This window comes from Pholis gunnellus (assembly GCF_910591455.1).
Source record: "Pholis gunnellus genome assembly, chromosome: 2".
Taxonomy (NCBI): Eukaryota; Metazoa; Chordata; class Actinopteri; order Perciformes; family Pholidae; genus Pholis; species Pholis gunnellus.
In genome coordinates, this window is record NC_136536.1 from 12,318,595 (window position 1) to 12,334,680 (window position 16,086).

Here is a 16,086-nt window from a genome sequence, read left to right on the forward strand (position 1 = left end):
GAAATGAATAATCCTGAAGAGTCTGCCCTGCAGCCGGTCCCTGAGTGAGTGAGACAGAGGTGGAAAGTATTAAAGGATAAAGGAGAGAGACAGAGAGAGGCTTACTTCCCATACACTTTCTATATTTAAACAGAGTCGACATCTTTAAAATGCATGCCAATTCCAAGATGCGTTGTGGCTTTTATTTCTGACAGATTTTGAATTTTGAAATCCCTTTTTTTCCTCCTTTTCTTTTTCTCTCTCTCTAGAAACTTGGAAAGAAAGAAAAATAACTACCTGATCTCCACTGGTGCCTCAGACCTCACTGGGGAAGGGAGACAACCCTGCCAAGGCCTGTGTAGACATGTTTGTACATGAAGGAAATCCACCTGATGTTAGGCAATCTGTCATCTACTGTCTCTCTACTTCAGTCTGAGGCCCTGCAGCCCGTCCGTCATCATTATCAGCATACTTACCTTGATCACTTTTGCTTGTTCCAAATAAATGTTTTTATAATTTAACCCTTTGTCATTCATCTTGACCCAACTAAACGATGAAATGGCTCTTTATTTTCTGGCATAAATTCACAATGATGAACCCAAATAAAACATTTACCAAAAAAGATAGCTTCCTTATTTGTTGTCAATGTAATTTACTTTTTCATCAATCAGTACTATGTATGGCCTGCTAGTCCCCTGATACAGTAATATACTCATGACTATGGTAATACTGCCCCCCAGTGGCCATATTCAGGGATAACATCATTCCAATGACACATCAAGTGGGTGACAAATGCAATTTCATGTAGGTGCAGATAGCGAAAGCAAGCCTTAAATATATCGGGATGAGGTTGGGAGTTCAGCTTTAAACCTCACTGACCACTTCTGATCCGACTCCAACTGTTGGAAACAGGTGTAACTCCTGCTCAGATATCAGCATTTAATTTAATCTGTACCATTAAACAGGAGCTTACTGTCAGCAGTTGAGAGTAATAGTGTTTAAGTCTCTTTGTCAGTCTCGTGACATTTCATCCAGAGCCCATTACATCTCCTTTTACAATAGAATCACTGTTACATGGCTGCATGTCCTCTAATTACTCTTACCTTGCCCAGTATAGGAGAATAATACTGTAGGCGATGTAAATCATTAACCAGCGCATTAACCCAAGCCTATCTAGATCCCTGAGCAGCTTTGTCAGCCCCCCCAGTATCCCAGCACGTCATGAAGTGTATAGTTTCACAATATGTAATGTGACATCAGAGGGTATTTACAATCGTCTTCTTGTGTTACGAAAGTAAATATATAATTGGTACAGAATATATTTGAATAAATACCTGAATAATAGACACACAAGAAAAATAGTTCGTTGAAGATCAGTGAGCCTCATGTCACCAAGTGATATATACATATATATATATATATATATATATATATATATATATATATATATATATATATATATATATATATTTTTTAATATATACCAAAAAAAATATTAATAAATGTACAGCTGTGTAGGGTCCATGGACTGATATTGGTTCTATGAAGAAAGGAAGCACGACTGTTTTAATTAATGTGCGAATAAATCTGTGTTGACTGTAATATAAATCGCTTTATGGAATATGTGATTTTACTGGGAATTATTTTCATAGGCAAGATTTGCTGCATGGTAATTTGATTAAACCCAATAATCTAGGAAGGTGACCTCGAGATTAGGTAATAAAGCAAAATTGTATTAGCACAAACCTGTTGACACATGCGCGTGTAGCTCTCAGGCCCACATAGTGAAGCAGCATTGTTGTTGTTTATTAAACTTGTAGTATAATACTTCTCCACTATCAGTGCAAATATGTAGTCAAAGCAATATTAGGGTTGAAATCATCAAAGTGACCTACACTCAACACTACCATCCTTCCCTATCCCCCCTTTTCCCTCTTCCACCAGGAGTCCGGTGTCATGGGAGGAGTTTGCGTTGGGACACCCAAAACTTTTGCGTGTGCGCGTGTTTCGACGCCACGCCTCTGTGCGTTTTCCTCCGCGCGTTGATTCCATACCAAACTCATACTTGGCATTCCGCCTTTTTTTTCTGTCAAACACGGTTATTTGTACCGAGGAAATACTCGCGATACACAAAGCAAAACTGCTTTAGAAACGACTCCGTACGGGGAAGAGCGTGTGCCTGTAACAACGAGGGCAGGAAAGCCATAGTGAGGTGAGTGCGCTCTCAGATAGTTCTTTGTTGTGTGCTCAAACTTTCCTGCTGCGGCAGCTGCTTCGCTTCGTGTGTGCTTGGAAGTTTTGGGATATTTGACATATTTCGCATTTTCCCCGCTGCCGCTTCGCTGAATCAGAGGCTCCTGTGTTTTAGCAGTGAGTTCCCGTTTAATTCACCCAGCCTCTCGTTGTTGTGTGTTCGCGGTGACTTTTCAGGCGTCTTCTTGGACTTAGTTTGGAGTTTGTTGAGGTATTATTAGCTCGCAAGCTAACCAACTAGCACGCCAGCTATCAGTGGCTTGCCTGTAAAATGCCCACTGAAGTGTAGAAAACAACACCGCCTATTGTACTTTAAAGTGGTTTACGGTGTTTTAACAACAGCTAGGCCGAGTTTTTTTTCCACTCTTTTGGATCAAAGGGAAGATTTTGCCAACTCACAGTTGGCTACACGGCTTCCAACCGTTGAGTGTGATTTCGTTTCTCCCCCCCCCCCCCCCTCATAGCTAGCCTTAACGTTACATGCTAACAGAAAGAATTCCTTTCGTGTTATTATAAAAGTGTCACCAACGTGTGAGACTGGTCTTACGGGTTCAGCAGGAGACAGAGGAGGAAGAGAAAAAACACCTTTGTTCGTCTCCAGCACACACATTATCCTGACTGAGTTATTCAATTGCTGTAAGATTTGATCTTTAGACTCGTACGAAGTGCTTAAAGTCTGATTGATTTGCTGTCTTGAACCTACAGGAGCCTGTTGTTGTTGTTGTAGTAGTTGTAGTAGTAGTAGTAGTAGTCAGCTGAGGTGGCCATGTTAATCTGAAAGTACTGTGATGAGATCTAGCTCGGTTAATCATAAAGTCACCGTTCCTATTGGAGCAGAAGACAGGCCATAGTGTGCATGTCTCTTGTCAATGTTAGCTGAGCTCATAGCTTTATTTAGCTCAATGCTCTGGCTTCTCTGCACCAAACATCTGACCTTTTGGCCACTGGGAGAGCTATATTGAAACTGACAGGGCCACATATGCCTTCAGTGCATAATGGCCTAACTTTGCATCACCACGACTCTGGCAAGCTGTTGCTGTGATGCCCCAGTTGCAATGTTAGACCAAAGTAACGTTTCCATACAGTCAGTCCTGTTACATGCACTCCCTGGCCAAGCTATCAATACACTTATACATGTTTTGACCTTATTTCCTCAAATCATTTATATATCTGTGTACAGGTTTGCTCCGACTTTATTAAAGTATTGAAGTGGCCTTTTCATTGCCACAAACAGAGCTTACATTGTCATTAGGGTGACAACGTATTGAAATGACCATAAATCGTTGTTAATACAGCAAATTCGGGTGTATTTAATGTTGCACAACCCAATCTATATTCCCCTTTTTGTGTCGATATGCCACTTGGAGACAAAGAAATGTGCCGTATGTTATCCCATTTAGCAGTGACCCCCTATGACCAATCACCACAGGTTATGGCCAAATGCTGCACTCTAGTCAACGTTGGAGCTCGACGTTTCCCATTTCTATTTGCACCTGTAAGCTTTCCAGGTGCACGACCCAAACCAAATCATGTCTGACTGTGACAAGCTGATGAATTTTTGGCTAGCGTACATGCAGTTAAATTCCAAGCAGTGCAGCCACCTTGCATATTAACCAAACAAGGAAAAACAATATGAGGTAACCTTGGAATGCAATTGGGCACAAAGGACGTTTTTCCATAGACTTATATTGAGAAATCGGAAGAGAATTAAATAAATGTTACACTCTAAAGTCAAACATTTTCTGCTTTGCTTTTAAGTGGTGTTCCATTGTACTTTTTCTCGTAAGCAGTTGGCAATTTTCGAGTTCTGAGTTGTCTGGAACGCAGGGTGAGCTTTGAGTAGTTACCTGCGATGTTTCTCTCTCCATCTTTCATTTGAAAGCCTTTGTAGGCCCGAGTAGGTGAAAATACAAAGGATTTCACAAGAACAAAATGGCAAAGATATGTTCGAAGTCTGAAAATATTAAAATCATTTAATCATCTTGTGACCTCTCAGATTAATCACCCACAGGTAGGGAACCTCTGTTGCATTGTGAATTGTACCCTAAACGTCCATGTCCCCATGAATACCACAATGCTGCTTCACTCCCGTCGGCGGTGATTCAAACGGTGAATGCCCTGTGCAGAGAGTCCAATAAGCCCACCACAGCAGGGGAAGCTCCTGCAACCACATTGATCCTCTGTGGTTCTTCTGTGGCAGGGGCCATGCTAGACACACTCTGGAAAACATTACACCAAGTGGCATTCATGTTGCATATGTGTGCATGTGTTTGAGGAGACTTGGAGCATCTTCAACAATAACAGAAGAATGTGTAATTTCCTCATGCGGCCTTAAGTTGCAGGCGTCTGGGAAGTTCATATGGCTCAATAACTGCCTTTTTTAAAGTAGTGTTGTCTAGGTTTTGTAGCGAAAGGAAAATGTCGATCTGGTCTTGCCATCACTAACTTGTATAACCGTAATAGCTCGACCGACTGGCGGAGTCTTCGTTGACCGTGGCCAGCGTCTTTGTAAATTTACAAACTCTTAATGTTTTGCCATTTTGCTTGTCAGGTCTTTAACCCCCGGATGCCAGGGCTATTAATACACCCTGTGTATGGAGGCGGTAAACAACTTCAGATGAATCTGATCTCTCACTGTTGGTGAAGTGTGGAGATATTTGGAGTCCAGAAAATCTGTCGCGGTTCTTGGCGACCGCATGGTTAATCCGGGTCCCATCTGTCTGTCGCAGTGTGTTCGGTTGGATAAAGTTGATTTCTTGATCCGCCTGTCGATGAGACTCATTTAAAACTCGCAGGGTTTAATTAATCTTAGCGAGCAATGCACAAATTAAGAACTATGGATGCACAGATCTGAGTTTTTTAGTCTCGATACTGAAATCTGTACCTGGGCTTTGGGTATCGGCTGATACCAAGTGCTGTATTAAGTAATAATCTGTATGCTTCACTGTGTGGAAGGGACGTGGCTCATTCTTTTATGTGGAAGGTAACCTCAGGCTTGACTTAAACATTGCTTTCTTAACTTTGTAAAACAAAAGATATACATTTATCATTATTTACCAGTAACTTGTTAAAGAAATCTTCAAAATGTACAAGACTTACAATTCAATTGTCAACCTTTTTTTTTATTGCAGCAACTAATTGATCAAAACTTGTATAGACATAGAATTGAAGTTAATAGATTGTCCCCATTCTCACCGATACCCGATCCAGCTATTTGAGTCGGTATGTGTCCGGTATCAGTTCATCCCCATTAAGACTCAGTTATATTCTCTTGTTTATGAATAGTTTGAAGGTAAGAACATTTAAATTGTTCAGCACCACGAATAGCTGGATCTTTGGTGGTTTGAAGGTACAAACAAATTTAACTACAACAATGTATTTTGTTCATTATTTCTTGTTCACAGGCTTTAGGGGTTGTGTGTGGCTGAAGATGATTTCAAGCTGAGCTTTGTTTTGAAAACCAGAAGACGGCTGCATTCATTTCTTCAGACCGTGCTGATTGCGATGCCTTTTTTCTAAATTCATCAGCTATAACAACAAATTCGGCTCTCTGCTCTCACATTGTGGTACATATATTTTGGTGTAATGCTTTTTTAATGTGGAAGAAAAGTGTTCACCAAACTAGTTTTACTTTTAACAAATCAATCAGCAAGACAGGTTTATAAAACAACAAAATAACATACTGACGGTCTTTTAAGATCAAACGTGAATAATGTGTGCGAATAAATCACACGCCAACTTAAACATTTGAACCCATCCATCTCTATGATGGTGGCTAGCTTAATTAGGCAACTAGTTACAGCTGAAGTCTGCCAGCCACAGTTGTCCTTTTCAGCCGTCAAAATCAACATTCGCAGAATAAGTATGAAGGCTGCTTTTCTGTGATATCCAAGAGCCATTGTTTTAAAAACTAGTAATACATCTGCCGCTATTGTCACTGTAAACTGCATGCCATGTGACAACAGAAAGTCTGACAGAAGATGTGAAATCTTTTAAAAACCCTCCTGTCCTGTGTGTTTTTAGGTGTGTTGTGGTCAGGAGCCGGCATCATTGCGTCGGAGTGGAGTTGCCGTGGCAGCCCTGACGGGGCGCAGGAGGACGGCGGCGATGGAGAAGGAGCGGCAGACGGGGCGGACCGCGCGTTGGACGGCGACCCCGAGGGAGTGTGGAGTCCAGACATCGAGCAGAGCTTTCACGAAGCTCTGGCCATCTACCCTCCCTGCGGCAGGAGGAAGATCATACTCTCTGACGAGGGGAAGATGTATGGTGAGGAACCTAACGTAATGGTGATCAGCCAGCCAGCCGTCAGATCCATGTTGATGGTGATGTCTGGATGACTTTAAAATCACAATATGTATCAACCTTAGCAGCAGTATCGTTAGGGAATGATGCTTCCAATCCACAGCATGTTAGGGCCCGTACCAATGCAAACAAAACATTGTTTACATCCACTGTGCAGTGGATTTTAAACTGGGAAGTAGAACTGCGATACAATGGTCGATTTTAAATTGAGATTTTTTTGTTTGTAATGTTTCACTTTTTCTTTCACATCTAAGTAATTGGTTTGGATAACAGTTTACAATTCTACTTGTATGAACTTTGTGTATATGTTTAGTGAAGTCAGCACAAAAAAAAAAGAGATAACATAACTTTCAGAGATCACGTTTTTTCTTCTTCTGTCGATACAAATTACCGATCGCAGACGAGCCCTTTCAGCTCATTCAGATCGTTTTGTTATAGCAGCTCGTAGAAAAGGCTCCAGAATATATTCTTTTCACCAACGTCCCAAAAAATGTTTCAGTTGCCCGGAAGTGTAAACTGTCAAAAATTCCAAATGTTTTTCTTTGTTATTGTCATCTATAGTTGTTATTTGCATAACAACACACAATTCGAACGATTAGAAAATAAAAGATTGTATTTTTATTGTTTAAAATAATTCTTGGCATTAGTACTCATTAGTAAGTTAAACGGGTAATGAAATCTTCAAACAACTGTAATTATTCAAGTTTCTCACCAAAAACTACATTTTGCAAGATTTCATTTTTTACTGAATGGAGCATTAACGCGTCCTAATTTAACTGAGTGGAACCTCTGTATGTTTGCTCCGGTGCTGCCAAAGTTACAAGCTCTCACAGAAAAACACAGATGTGTTGATCAGTGGAGCATTATAAGGGACCGTCCACTACAAAGCATCAATGTCAATCTCCCCGTCACATATGTTTTACTGAATATTGGCCGAAAACAATCGCCAGTAAAACTTAATTTCACATTTTGATGATAAAGTGAGATTAATCCGTGGTTCACAGGTGTGCCGAACCGCGGGGGGGATCGGCACAGATCACGGATCAACTACAGTCCGTTACACCACGACCATAAAGTAGAACGGCCAAAATGAATGAATGAACTGCACACACTCTCTAACAGCCTTCAGGTTTATAGAATTATATGAAACTTCAACTTTGTCACTCAAAAGGCAATGTCCCCTGTGAAGAACTGTAAACCCAGAGGCTGATTGATCATTCTTGTCCTCTTTGGTTTTGCTCGGGTGATCTGCCTGCAGGTATTTTGGGAGATGGCTGTTTAGCTTGAGGTCAAAGGGCATCCAGCACTGACTGGATCAAAGGTTAGAGCAGGTTGAGATTTCAGGTCAGGTTCGGGTAAGAATATGAAGACGGTGCTTGATCTCTCATTCCTCTGGTCACTAATTGCTTTAGGACTCATTAGTATCTGTTCAGGATGCTGCCTGCGACTACAGCTTTGACGTATTTGACAGTTTATATTAGAACATTCTTAGCTTTTTTTGACTTTAGTGTTGTCATGCGGCCTGCAGCAGCCTGTGTCATGCATTTGTGTGAAAGGGAAGGTTTGTTTCAACGTGTCCGCAGCGTTTCCTCCTCTTGTGGAAGTGCGGGCTCGCTGTGTTGACCGCCCCCCACTTCCATCTAAGTAAACAAAGAGAGTCCCACCGGTGCACGCATTCACACGTCGGACAGCTACATTGAGATTGAACATAATCCCCGCGCTCTCATTAACCCTCTGGTCTCATTTGCAAGTCACTGCCTATTAATAACAACTGTGACAACTTTGATTCCCCCATTTAAGTTTTAAATATTTGCATAAATTTGTGAAATTTTATAATAAAATACAAAAAACATCAGTTTATTTACAGGTAATACCTCCTTCTGCTAAACTAGGCCAGTCGTATTTGAGCCCCAGTCTCCGTGCTCTCAGTGATCTGTAGCTGCCATGATGTCACCCTGGATTCTGGTGTCAAGCATGTATTCCCAAATTAGGATGATCAGCACACGGATCACTGTCTCAGTGGATTGCACTCACAGGGTGACGCAGATAAAAACAGAGGGTGCTCGTTTGAATGATGATATTACAGCATCATGTTGGTGATGTGCCCAATAGCACAATATGTTTTAGAGTCCACATTTATCAAACTAAGAATGAACTTTTAAGAGAGACAATTTGGTTTTAAAGAGTTTCTAACCAGAGTGTGAAGCATGAGACGCATTTATCCAGCAACGTGTTGCTACTTGCAGCAAAGAGAGAGTAACATCTGCCTTTTTGTTCAAATGCTCACATTTGACTGTATTTATAATATTTTTATGTTAAATCCTTAATATCTTCAGTAGCAATTAATTAATTTAGAATATATAGATATACAAAATGGAGATTAAATAACCGGAAATTTGTTGTAATGGAAACAATCTAAAAGCCATTCTGAATTATTCATATTTCCACAGCTAATTAATTATTCATCACGACCAATGACGTTTACAACATGTCTCTCTCTCAAATGTTACAGTCAAAAAAATGTGATAAATGTCTTTCATTGTTAAGTTTCTGATGGGAGTAAACGTTTGTACTTCTAGTAGTTTGATAAATATAGGCCCTGGTGAGCAGAGCCCAGGGCTTTCTGACTCCGATCAGCTTTGGGATGTGCTTGAATGTCTTTGGGGCCGGAACCCATTTATAGATGGATTCACTCACGTTGGGTCATTCTCTCCTATCTTTAATTGTGTAGACCCATTGAAATAATGTCCAAATAAAGTTAGTTAGCTAGTTATTCTTGGTTAATTATCTCTTTTCATCTCCCTTTTTGATGAAAATCTCATTTCTAATTTCATCAAGAAAAACGTTGAAAAAAATTGATTTATTTAGGGATATACCGATATCGGGCCGGCACTGATTTTAATTCCTGTTTAAGTTTTGACCAATTTGTTGCTGCATTAAAAGGGTTTTAGGTTTGAATTGTAATTCCTGTGAATTTTGTAGACCAAGTTGCTGGTGTCTGGTTTATTATTCTAATAATAGATAACAATTCAGTAGATTTGATGTACATTTATTACATGTAAGAATAAAAGAATGGTGTCTGTATCGGGATGGAAAGGTTGGATCGGAGAGATAAATCTCCAAGTTGAAGACTTTTTGTTTCCTAACTGATCTCCCAATGTGACTTCTGTTTTCGTGTCAAGGTGTAAACGCACACGAAACAAGTGGAACGTGTGACTTCTGATGAAACCTTCTTTGGCCTTATGTGGAGTGTTGGTAGGCTGCAGGAAAGCGCACACGTCCTGTTTTGGGAATTGGAGCAGGCTGCCTGGTCTGAGTCAGGCCCGTCTGTTGATTTTGGGGAATTGTGTGTTCTGGTTACTCCAGAGCTGATGTGACTCAGCCTGATGTGACCTAAGTACCTACAGCATCGCACCACTTCCCAGAAAGGAGGATGGTGATGTCGAGGATGTTGGTGCGACGAAAAGAACAAAGCTGGGGAAGCGGTCTGTACGGCTTCGTTTGGTTTCCTTTAGCCTCTCTAAGTCTACAGCAGGGAGAATAGCGAGTTGCTCACCGGTTACTTTTAGGGACGAGCAGATCATCGGGTGTGGGTTGGAGCCGGGGGAGGCAGATAAAGAAAGGGCTGATCGTGCACTCTGTGTTCACCACATTTTTGAAGCCCGTTAACTACACAAGTAGCCTCACCATCTCTCACTGAAAGTGCATTTGCATTAAACTTTTATGTTATTTCTTCATTTCAAATGGGATGTTCATCTACGCTTGCTTCATGCTAAGATTGATGTTGTCATTACCTCTTATAGGCTCATCTTTGTTTCAGGGAACAAATGAGATCGGTTGCACCAGCGGTTAGCGTGGTGTAATTAAAAACATGGAGGCCTATTTTGTGAACATACCACAGACAAAAGCTACATGGCACAACGTAGGAGCAAAATGATGCTACCGAGTTAGACTGTTAGACCTTTATTTGAGTGGCAGCCATGTTTTTTTCTCTTGAGTTCTACCAACTCCATCCGTGTCTTACTTTCTGATATCAAACACGTTATTGTATTGTGTGTGTGTGTAACCAAGATGCCATGATGACAGAAAATGTGTCTGTGTTTGAAGTGCTCCGCTCTGATTGTATTCTCTTACTTTCTCAATTTTAGGTCGAAACGAGCTGATAGCTCGCTATATCAAGCTACGAACAGGGAAGACGCGCACACGCAAGCAGGTATGCACAGCTGCTGTTTAGGACCACACGTGTGTTTTCATTTAGGATTTGCACCGTGCACATCTTCTCATGTGTTTATTTTGTTGTAAATTACCCATTCACCTTTTTAAATTGATAATTAATGGACCATGGCTAATTCAAATGGCAAAATCACCCTGTGAATGTGTGCTTTTTTTCATGGGGGTCACCCTGCTTCCGTAGGTGTCTAGTCACATTCAGGTTCTGGCACGTAAGAGGGTACGAGAATACCAGACCAGCATCAAGGTGGGTGCCCACTGCATCAACTCTCCCTTCCCTCTGTAGTCACATCCCCTCTTCTTTTTCCTTTCCTTTTTCCTCCCATCCTCTGTCCTTCGTCCTGTCTTTCGTCAGGTCTCTAGTCACCTGCAAGTCTTGGTCAAGAGAAAGTCTCGTGAGATTCAGTCTAAGCTCAAGGTACACATGCTCACTGACTTTATCGTGCTAGCTGCTTCGCTCTGCATGTGACCCAAATCCAACCCAACGTAAACATGAAATCAGCACAGAAGCCTTTGTCCGAGCTTATGGCAGATTTATGCTTCTCTGCTGAGGTCCTACTTACTGTACGAGGGAAGGAAAGTTTAAATGATAAAGCATGACAAGGCATTTAGTGTAGTGGTGATGAGGGGGTTCTTATAGAAGTATCTAAGGCAGGACCACTGGAACAACTTGAAGTATAAATCCAGCTTACAAAGAGTTAGGTGCATGATTTGTAACACCGTCATTAGGGCTGTGAGATAGTGTTTGTGGGAACGTGGCAGGCTCAGGCTTTGCTAACTTGTTATATTTTCTGTCAGTGTTTGACGTCGTCTGGCGTTGCTCAGTGCAAAAGAGAGATTTCTTGAAGGCGTCAGTGTATCCTAATTTGTGGAGAAGAGGTTTTTGTTATAGTGCATGCCCTTAATGTGGAGCAGGTTACTTAGATCAAGAGGCTTGTGGCTATGGACAGATCATTATATTAGATTCTTCTATTAGATGACCTAAGCATGTGCATGGCTGTAGACATAAATGCTTACATACACACAGACATACGTACATCTACGTGCACTTATTACAAATTTTCAGATTTCTCTCTCAAATCATTTCTGATCTCCACGTTCTCACTCTCAGACATTTTCCCCAGTCTTTATATCTTTTCCGTTTAAGCGGTTCTCTTGTGGTTTTACCATTCACTGTAATAAACTCTGTGACATCATTTTTTGCACCAAATGCATTTAACCTGCCGCACTCTTAATACACATTTGGAGAACTTGTCCAGTATATTTCCTGGCATAAACGTCAGCACAGATGTGTAGGATGTAGCTTGTCCTGTCAATGTAAGATACATATTGTTTGGAGCTTACTGTGAGCATGCTTAACAAGGTAGGTCAGAGGTGTAGTCATTTCAAAGAGTTGTGTGTACTGAAGAAGGGGTTTTCCCTCTTCACCTAATAGTGATTCTGTGACCTGCTGTTATTTTGAATGTACTGAAGTTAATTAATAACGTGTCTTCTTTGCCATAGGCCATGAACTTGGTAAGTTTTGATTATACAACTACAATCTTCTGCTTCAGGCTTTGTGCTTTTTTTGGTTGGCATCACATAACTGCTAGTCTACAACGCAGTTCTACTGCCAAACCCCAAAAAAAGCCTGCTCATTACTCTCTTGTTTTTAGTGGCTTTAGTTAAATACTGGTGATGGTCCAGTTAGCTCTCCTAGCCTGCTAGCTTGGTGCGCCTCCTGCTTTGGCATCCCCCTGTTATCTGCTTTGCACCCTGTCCTGTCTTCCCTCATAGTTACTGCATCATGCTCAAGTACTCTATAATATGTTGGCTGGCTTTCTGTCTAAACTGGCCTTGAAGGCTTGCTGACTTTGGAACGTCAACCTATATTTTACTGGGGGTTTTTTGGTAAGATTTCATTGCGTATTACTTTTTCTTTCTCTTTCAGGACCAGGTATCCAAAGACAAGGCATTGCAGACAGTAGCCAACCTCTCGTCAGCTCAGATTGTGTCTGCTAGCGTAATGAAACCCCAGACTCCGTTCCCACCACCAGTCAGAGTGAGAAAAACAAATGCATACATGCAGACACGCATCTGTTCTTTTCCACCTTCTGGGTGAAACTCTGAGTAACACTATCTGTCCCATTTCCTTTCTTTCCCGTTGTTCAGTTTTGGCCCGGCCCCATGCCAGGACAGCCTGGACATTCTCAGGAGTAAGTGGCAGATTACTTTGGTTTTTCAAAATTGGACTAAGTCTTAGGCTTTTGCTGGTGCAGTTGCTCATTTTTGGGTTCGTACTCTTCCTTTTTGCAGCATCAAGCCCTTTGCACAGCCACCATACACTACACTACCAGCCCCTGTCCCTGCACCTATCAGTAAGTGTGTACACAAACTCACTGATTTGAGTAAATGGCAACGATTATTGGTATGTTAATTGTTCTTTTCTGGTTTCAATGTTTCACAGGCTATGAGCCCCTGCCTCCCCCACGACCTGTAGCTATAGCAGCTCCCGTATGGCAAGACAGAACCATCGCCTCAGCAAAACTACGGCTCCTGGAGTACTCTGCTTTTATGGAGATCCAGAGAGACAGGGAGACGGTACAGACATCCAGACACAACGATCTATGTATGAATTTGCCAAAACTGTGTCTCTTCTCTATTATCACATCTCCTTTCCCCCCCTTACAGTATAAACACCTTTTCGTACTCATTGGCCCATCAAACCCTGGCTACAGTGACCCCGTATTGGAGTCCATAGATGTGAGGCAGATTTACGACAAGTTCTCTGAGAAGAAAGGAGGCCTGAAGGAGCTGTATGAAAAAGGGCCGCACAACGCGTTCTTCCTCGTCAAGTTCTGGGTCAGTACAGAAAACCAGTTTTCTGCCTGTTAAGATCATTTTTAGTTACCGAGAATGTCGCAAAGCAGGCTGCAGGACAGAAATACATTGATTTATAAATGATCACAAGACGCCAAGAGTATAACTTGTATAACTTTGACACTAACATACATTTTAGTTCTTTACATTAGATTGTATAACAGTCATTGCATTAGATAGTTGGTTTAACTTGGGGTTATACATTACGCAATCTCAGGTTATAACCTGCTACGCCACACGGGGGAAGCAAAGCCAATGTGTCGCTGCAGCCGGTTAGTTACACAGGAAACGACTTCTTCAGTGGTATTTTACTCAGAGGTGCCCTGCAGAGTTTTCTTGTAAACAAAACAAAATGTATGTTTACATTGAGTGTTCCTCGCCAGAAAAACAAATGGCGGACATATTTCCTTCCTGACCCAGATATGTGCTGGACTAGATTTGTTTTTGATAATGGCTACTTCTGATTTTCCCTCTCTTTCCACACTCACTCTCTGTCCATCCGTTTTTGTGCTTGTTCCAGGCTGACCTGAGCAGCGACATCGAGGAGGGCGCCGGTGTGTTCTACGGTGTGAGCAGCCAGTACAGCGGTACAGAAAACATCACCATCAGTGTCTCAACGAAGGTCTGCTCCTTTGGCAAACAGGTGGTCGAGAAGGTTGAGGTGAGAAAGCGAACATCATCTTCTTTTTTCTTTTTTTTAAAGTGCGAATAAAGAATCTCATACCCGCCATAATCATGCGGTTAAAATGTGACGTGTATGTGTGGATTCCTCCCATTCAGACAGAATATGCACACATGGAAGGGGGAAAGTATGTGTTCCGCATCAATCGTTCGCCCATGTGTGAATATATGATCAACTTCATCCACAAGCTCAAACACCTGCCAGAGAAGTACATGATGAACAGTGTACTGGAGAACTTCACCATCCTACAGGTGTGTGCATCATTACATCCTCCATCTGGAACACTGGCCCTGGTGTTTGTTCGTACGCTTTGTCATTAAATCCTCTTTTCCCCTCTTTCTCTTGCCAGGTGGTGTCCAACAGAGAAACTCAGGAGACTCTGCTGTGCATCGCCTTCGTGTTCGAAGTGTCCACCAGTGAACACGGTGCACAGTACCATGTTTATCGACTAGTTAATGACTAGCAGCACGTGGCGTGCATGCAGAGACTCTCCACGGACTTTTTGATACGTACAGCATAAACACTATTTCCAGCTCAAACACAGAGAATCAACACTCCTCTACTCTAAACACACACTAGTTTTAACAGACCAACAGTCACACTGTAGTCACACCTTTCTTTCTTTTTTTATGTGTATCGCAGCAATCTATGCACACATTTCCTAACATCCCATGACTTAAACACTAAATTTGAAATTCATTTTTATAGATTTTGACCAAAATCAGTACGTTTTGTAATGTTCAATGTAATTATTCAGGCGAATGCCTGAATAATTACATAATCACCCGGTGAAACTGATTTTGCTCACCTCTCAATGCCATTGTGGGCGTAAGAGTTTTATTTTTAATACGTTTTTTATTCACTGACAAGCATTATGATGAAAAAGAAACCAGCGAAAGAGCCAAACTACATTTAATCAAGTTTAATATGTTTTATTCTTCCGTCATATACAGTATATACAATGACAATCTAGCTGCGGTGCACTAAAAATGGATATTCTCTTCTCCGGGGAGTTTTCCGAGCATATGCATTTACATCGTAGGTGTGACTGATGTGAGACAAGTTTGAATATAGGTTGTCAATGAAATCATTTAATCAGTGTTAATGTAACTCTTTCACAATGCCTATGTCTTCTACAGTTTGTACTATCTCTGTACGGTAGGAATTGATTGAGCCGTGTCCTCTGTCACTGCTCAGTGTGGAGAATCCTTATACTCCAGTTGGTTTAATCAAAACTGTTAGGATCATATTACAGAAATGGTGGGAAAGAGTGTGCCTCTTCCCACAATGCAATTCACTACACGTGAAGACGTAAAAGTCGTATTTATATTTGAAACATATTGTCAAAGTGTAAAGAGGGCCATGCTTTTAGGTGTATTTGCTGTTCAAAGGTTTCCAGTGGTACAGTGTGTGGAGGGGAAGATCGTTTGTTCCGATGTCAAAGAGGTGTTTTTCATTTTGACTCACTTGTTTTTTTTTGGAAAACAAAATAGTTCCCAGCCAGTTTCAGATTTTAAGTTCAGCATTTTGAATGAAATAATGATCTTTTACTGTTCATTTACACAATACTGTTTTAGTCTAACTGCGTTGGTTCGCTGCAGTATTTCTACCTCCGCGTGAGTTGGGATAAGAATGTGCTTTGGTTCATTAAGCCTTAACCTGAGGAGCACTGATGTATAGGACGTGTACACTACACTTGTAATGGTACTGTTTATAAGCCAAAACAAGGTAAATAGACTTGTTTTTGTAAAGATGAACTATCTTTTTTTTTTTGTATTTTA

General features: G+C 41.3%; 1 protein-coding gene across 3 annotated transcripts; it reads left to right on the top strand.

Annotated features, from left to right (window-relative positions):
* The first annotated feature begins 2,019 nt into the window (after window positions 1-2,019).
* tead3a (TEA domain family member 3 a) lies at window positions 2,020-16,086 on the top strand. Of its 3 annotated transcripts, XM_079173210.1 has the most exons (14): window positions 2,020-2,191; window positions 6,256-6,498; window positions 10,683-10,747; window positions 10,949-11,011; window positions 11,120-11,182; window positions 12,268-12,279; window positions 12,695-12,805; window positions 12,916-12,959; window positions 13,060-13,121; window positions 13,211-13,344; window positions 13,435-13,605; window positions 14,144-14,284; window positions 14,404-14,556; window positions 14,655-16,086. In XM_079173210.1, exons 2-14 carry the CDS (start codon window positions 6,492-6,494, stop codon window positions 14,766-14,768), a joined length of 1,140 nt encoding a protein of 379 aa, XP_079029336.1. In that variant the 5' UTR covers window positions 2,020-2,191; window positions 6,256-6,491; the 3' UTR covers window positions 14,769-16,086. The 3 variants fall into 3 exon arrangements, with proteins under 3 accessions (XP_079029336.1, XP_079029337.1, XP_079029338.1); XM_079173211.1 differs by lacking the exon at window positions 11,120-11,182; XM_079173212.1 differs by lacking the exons at window positions 11,120-11,182; window positions 12,268-12,279.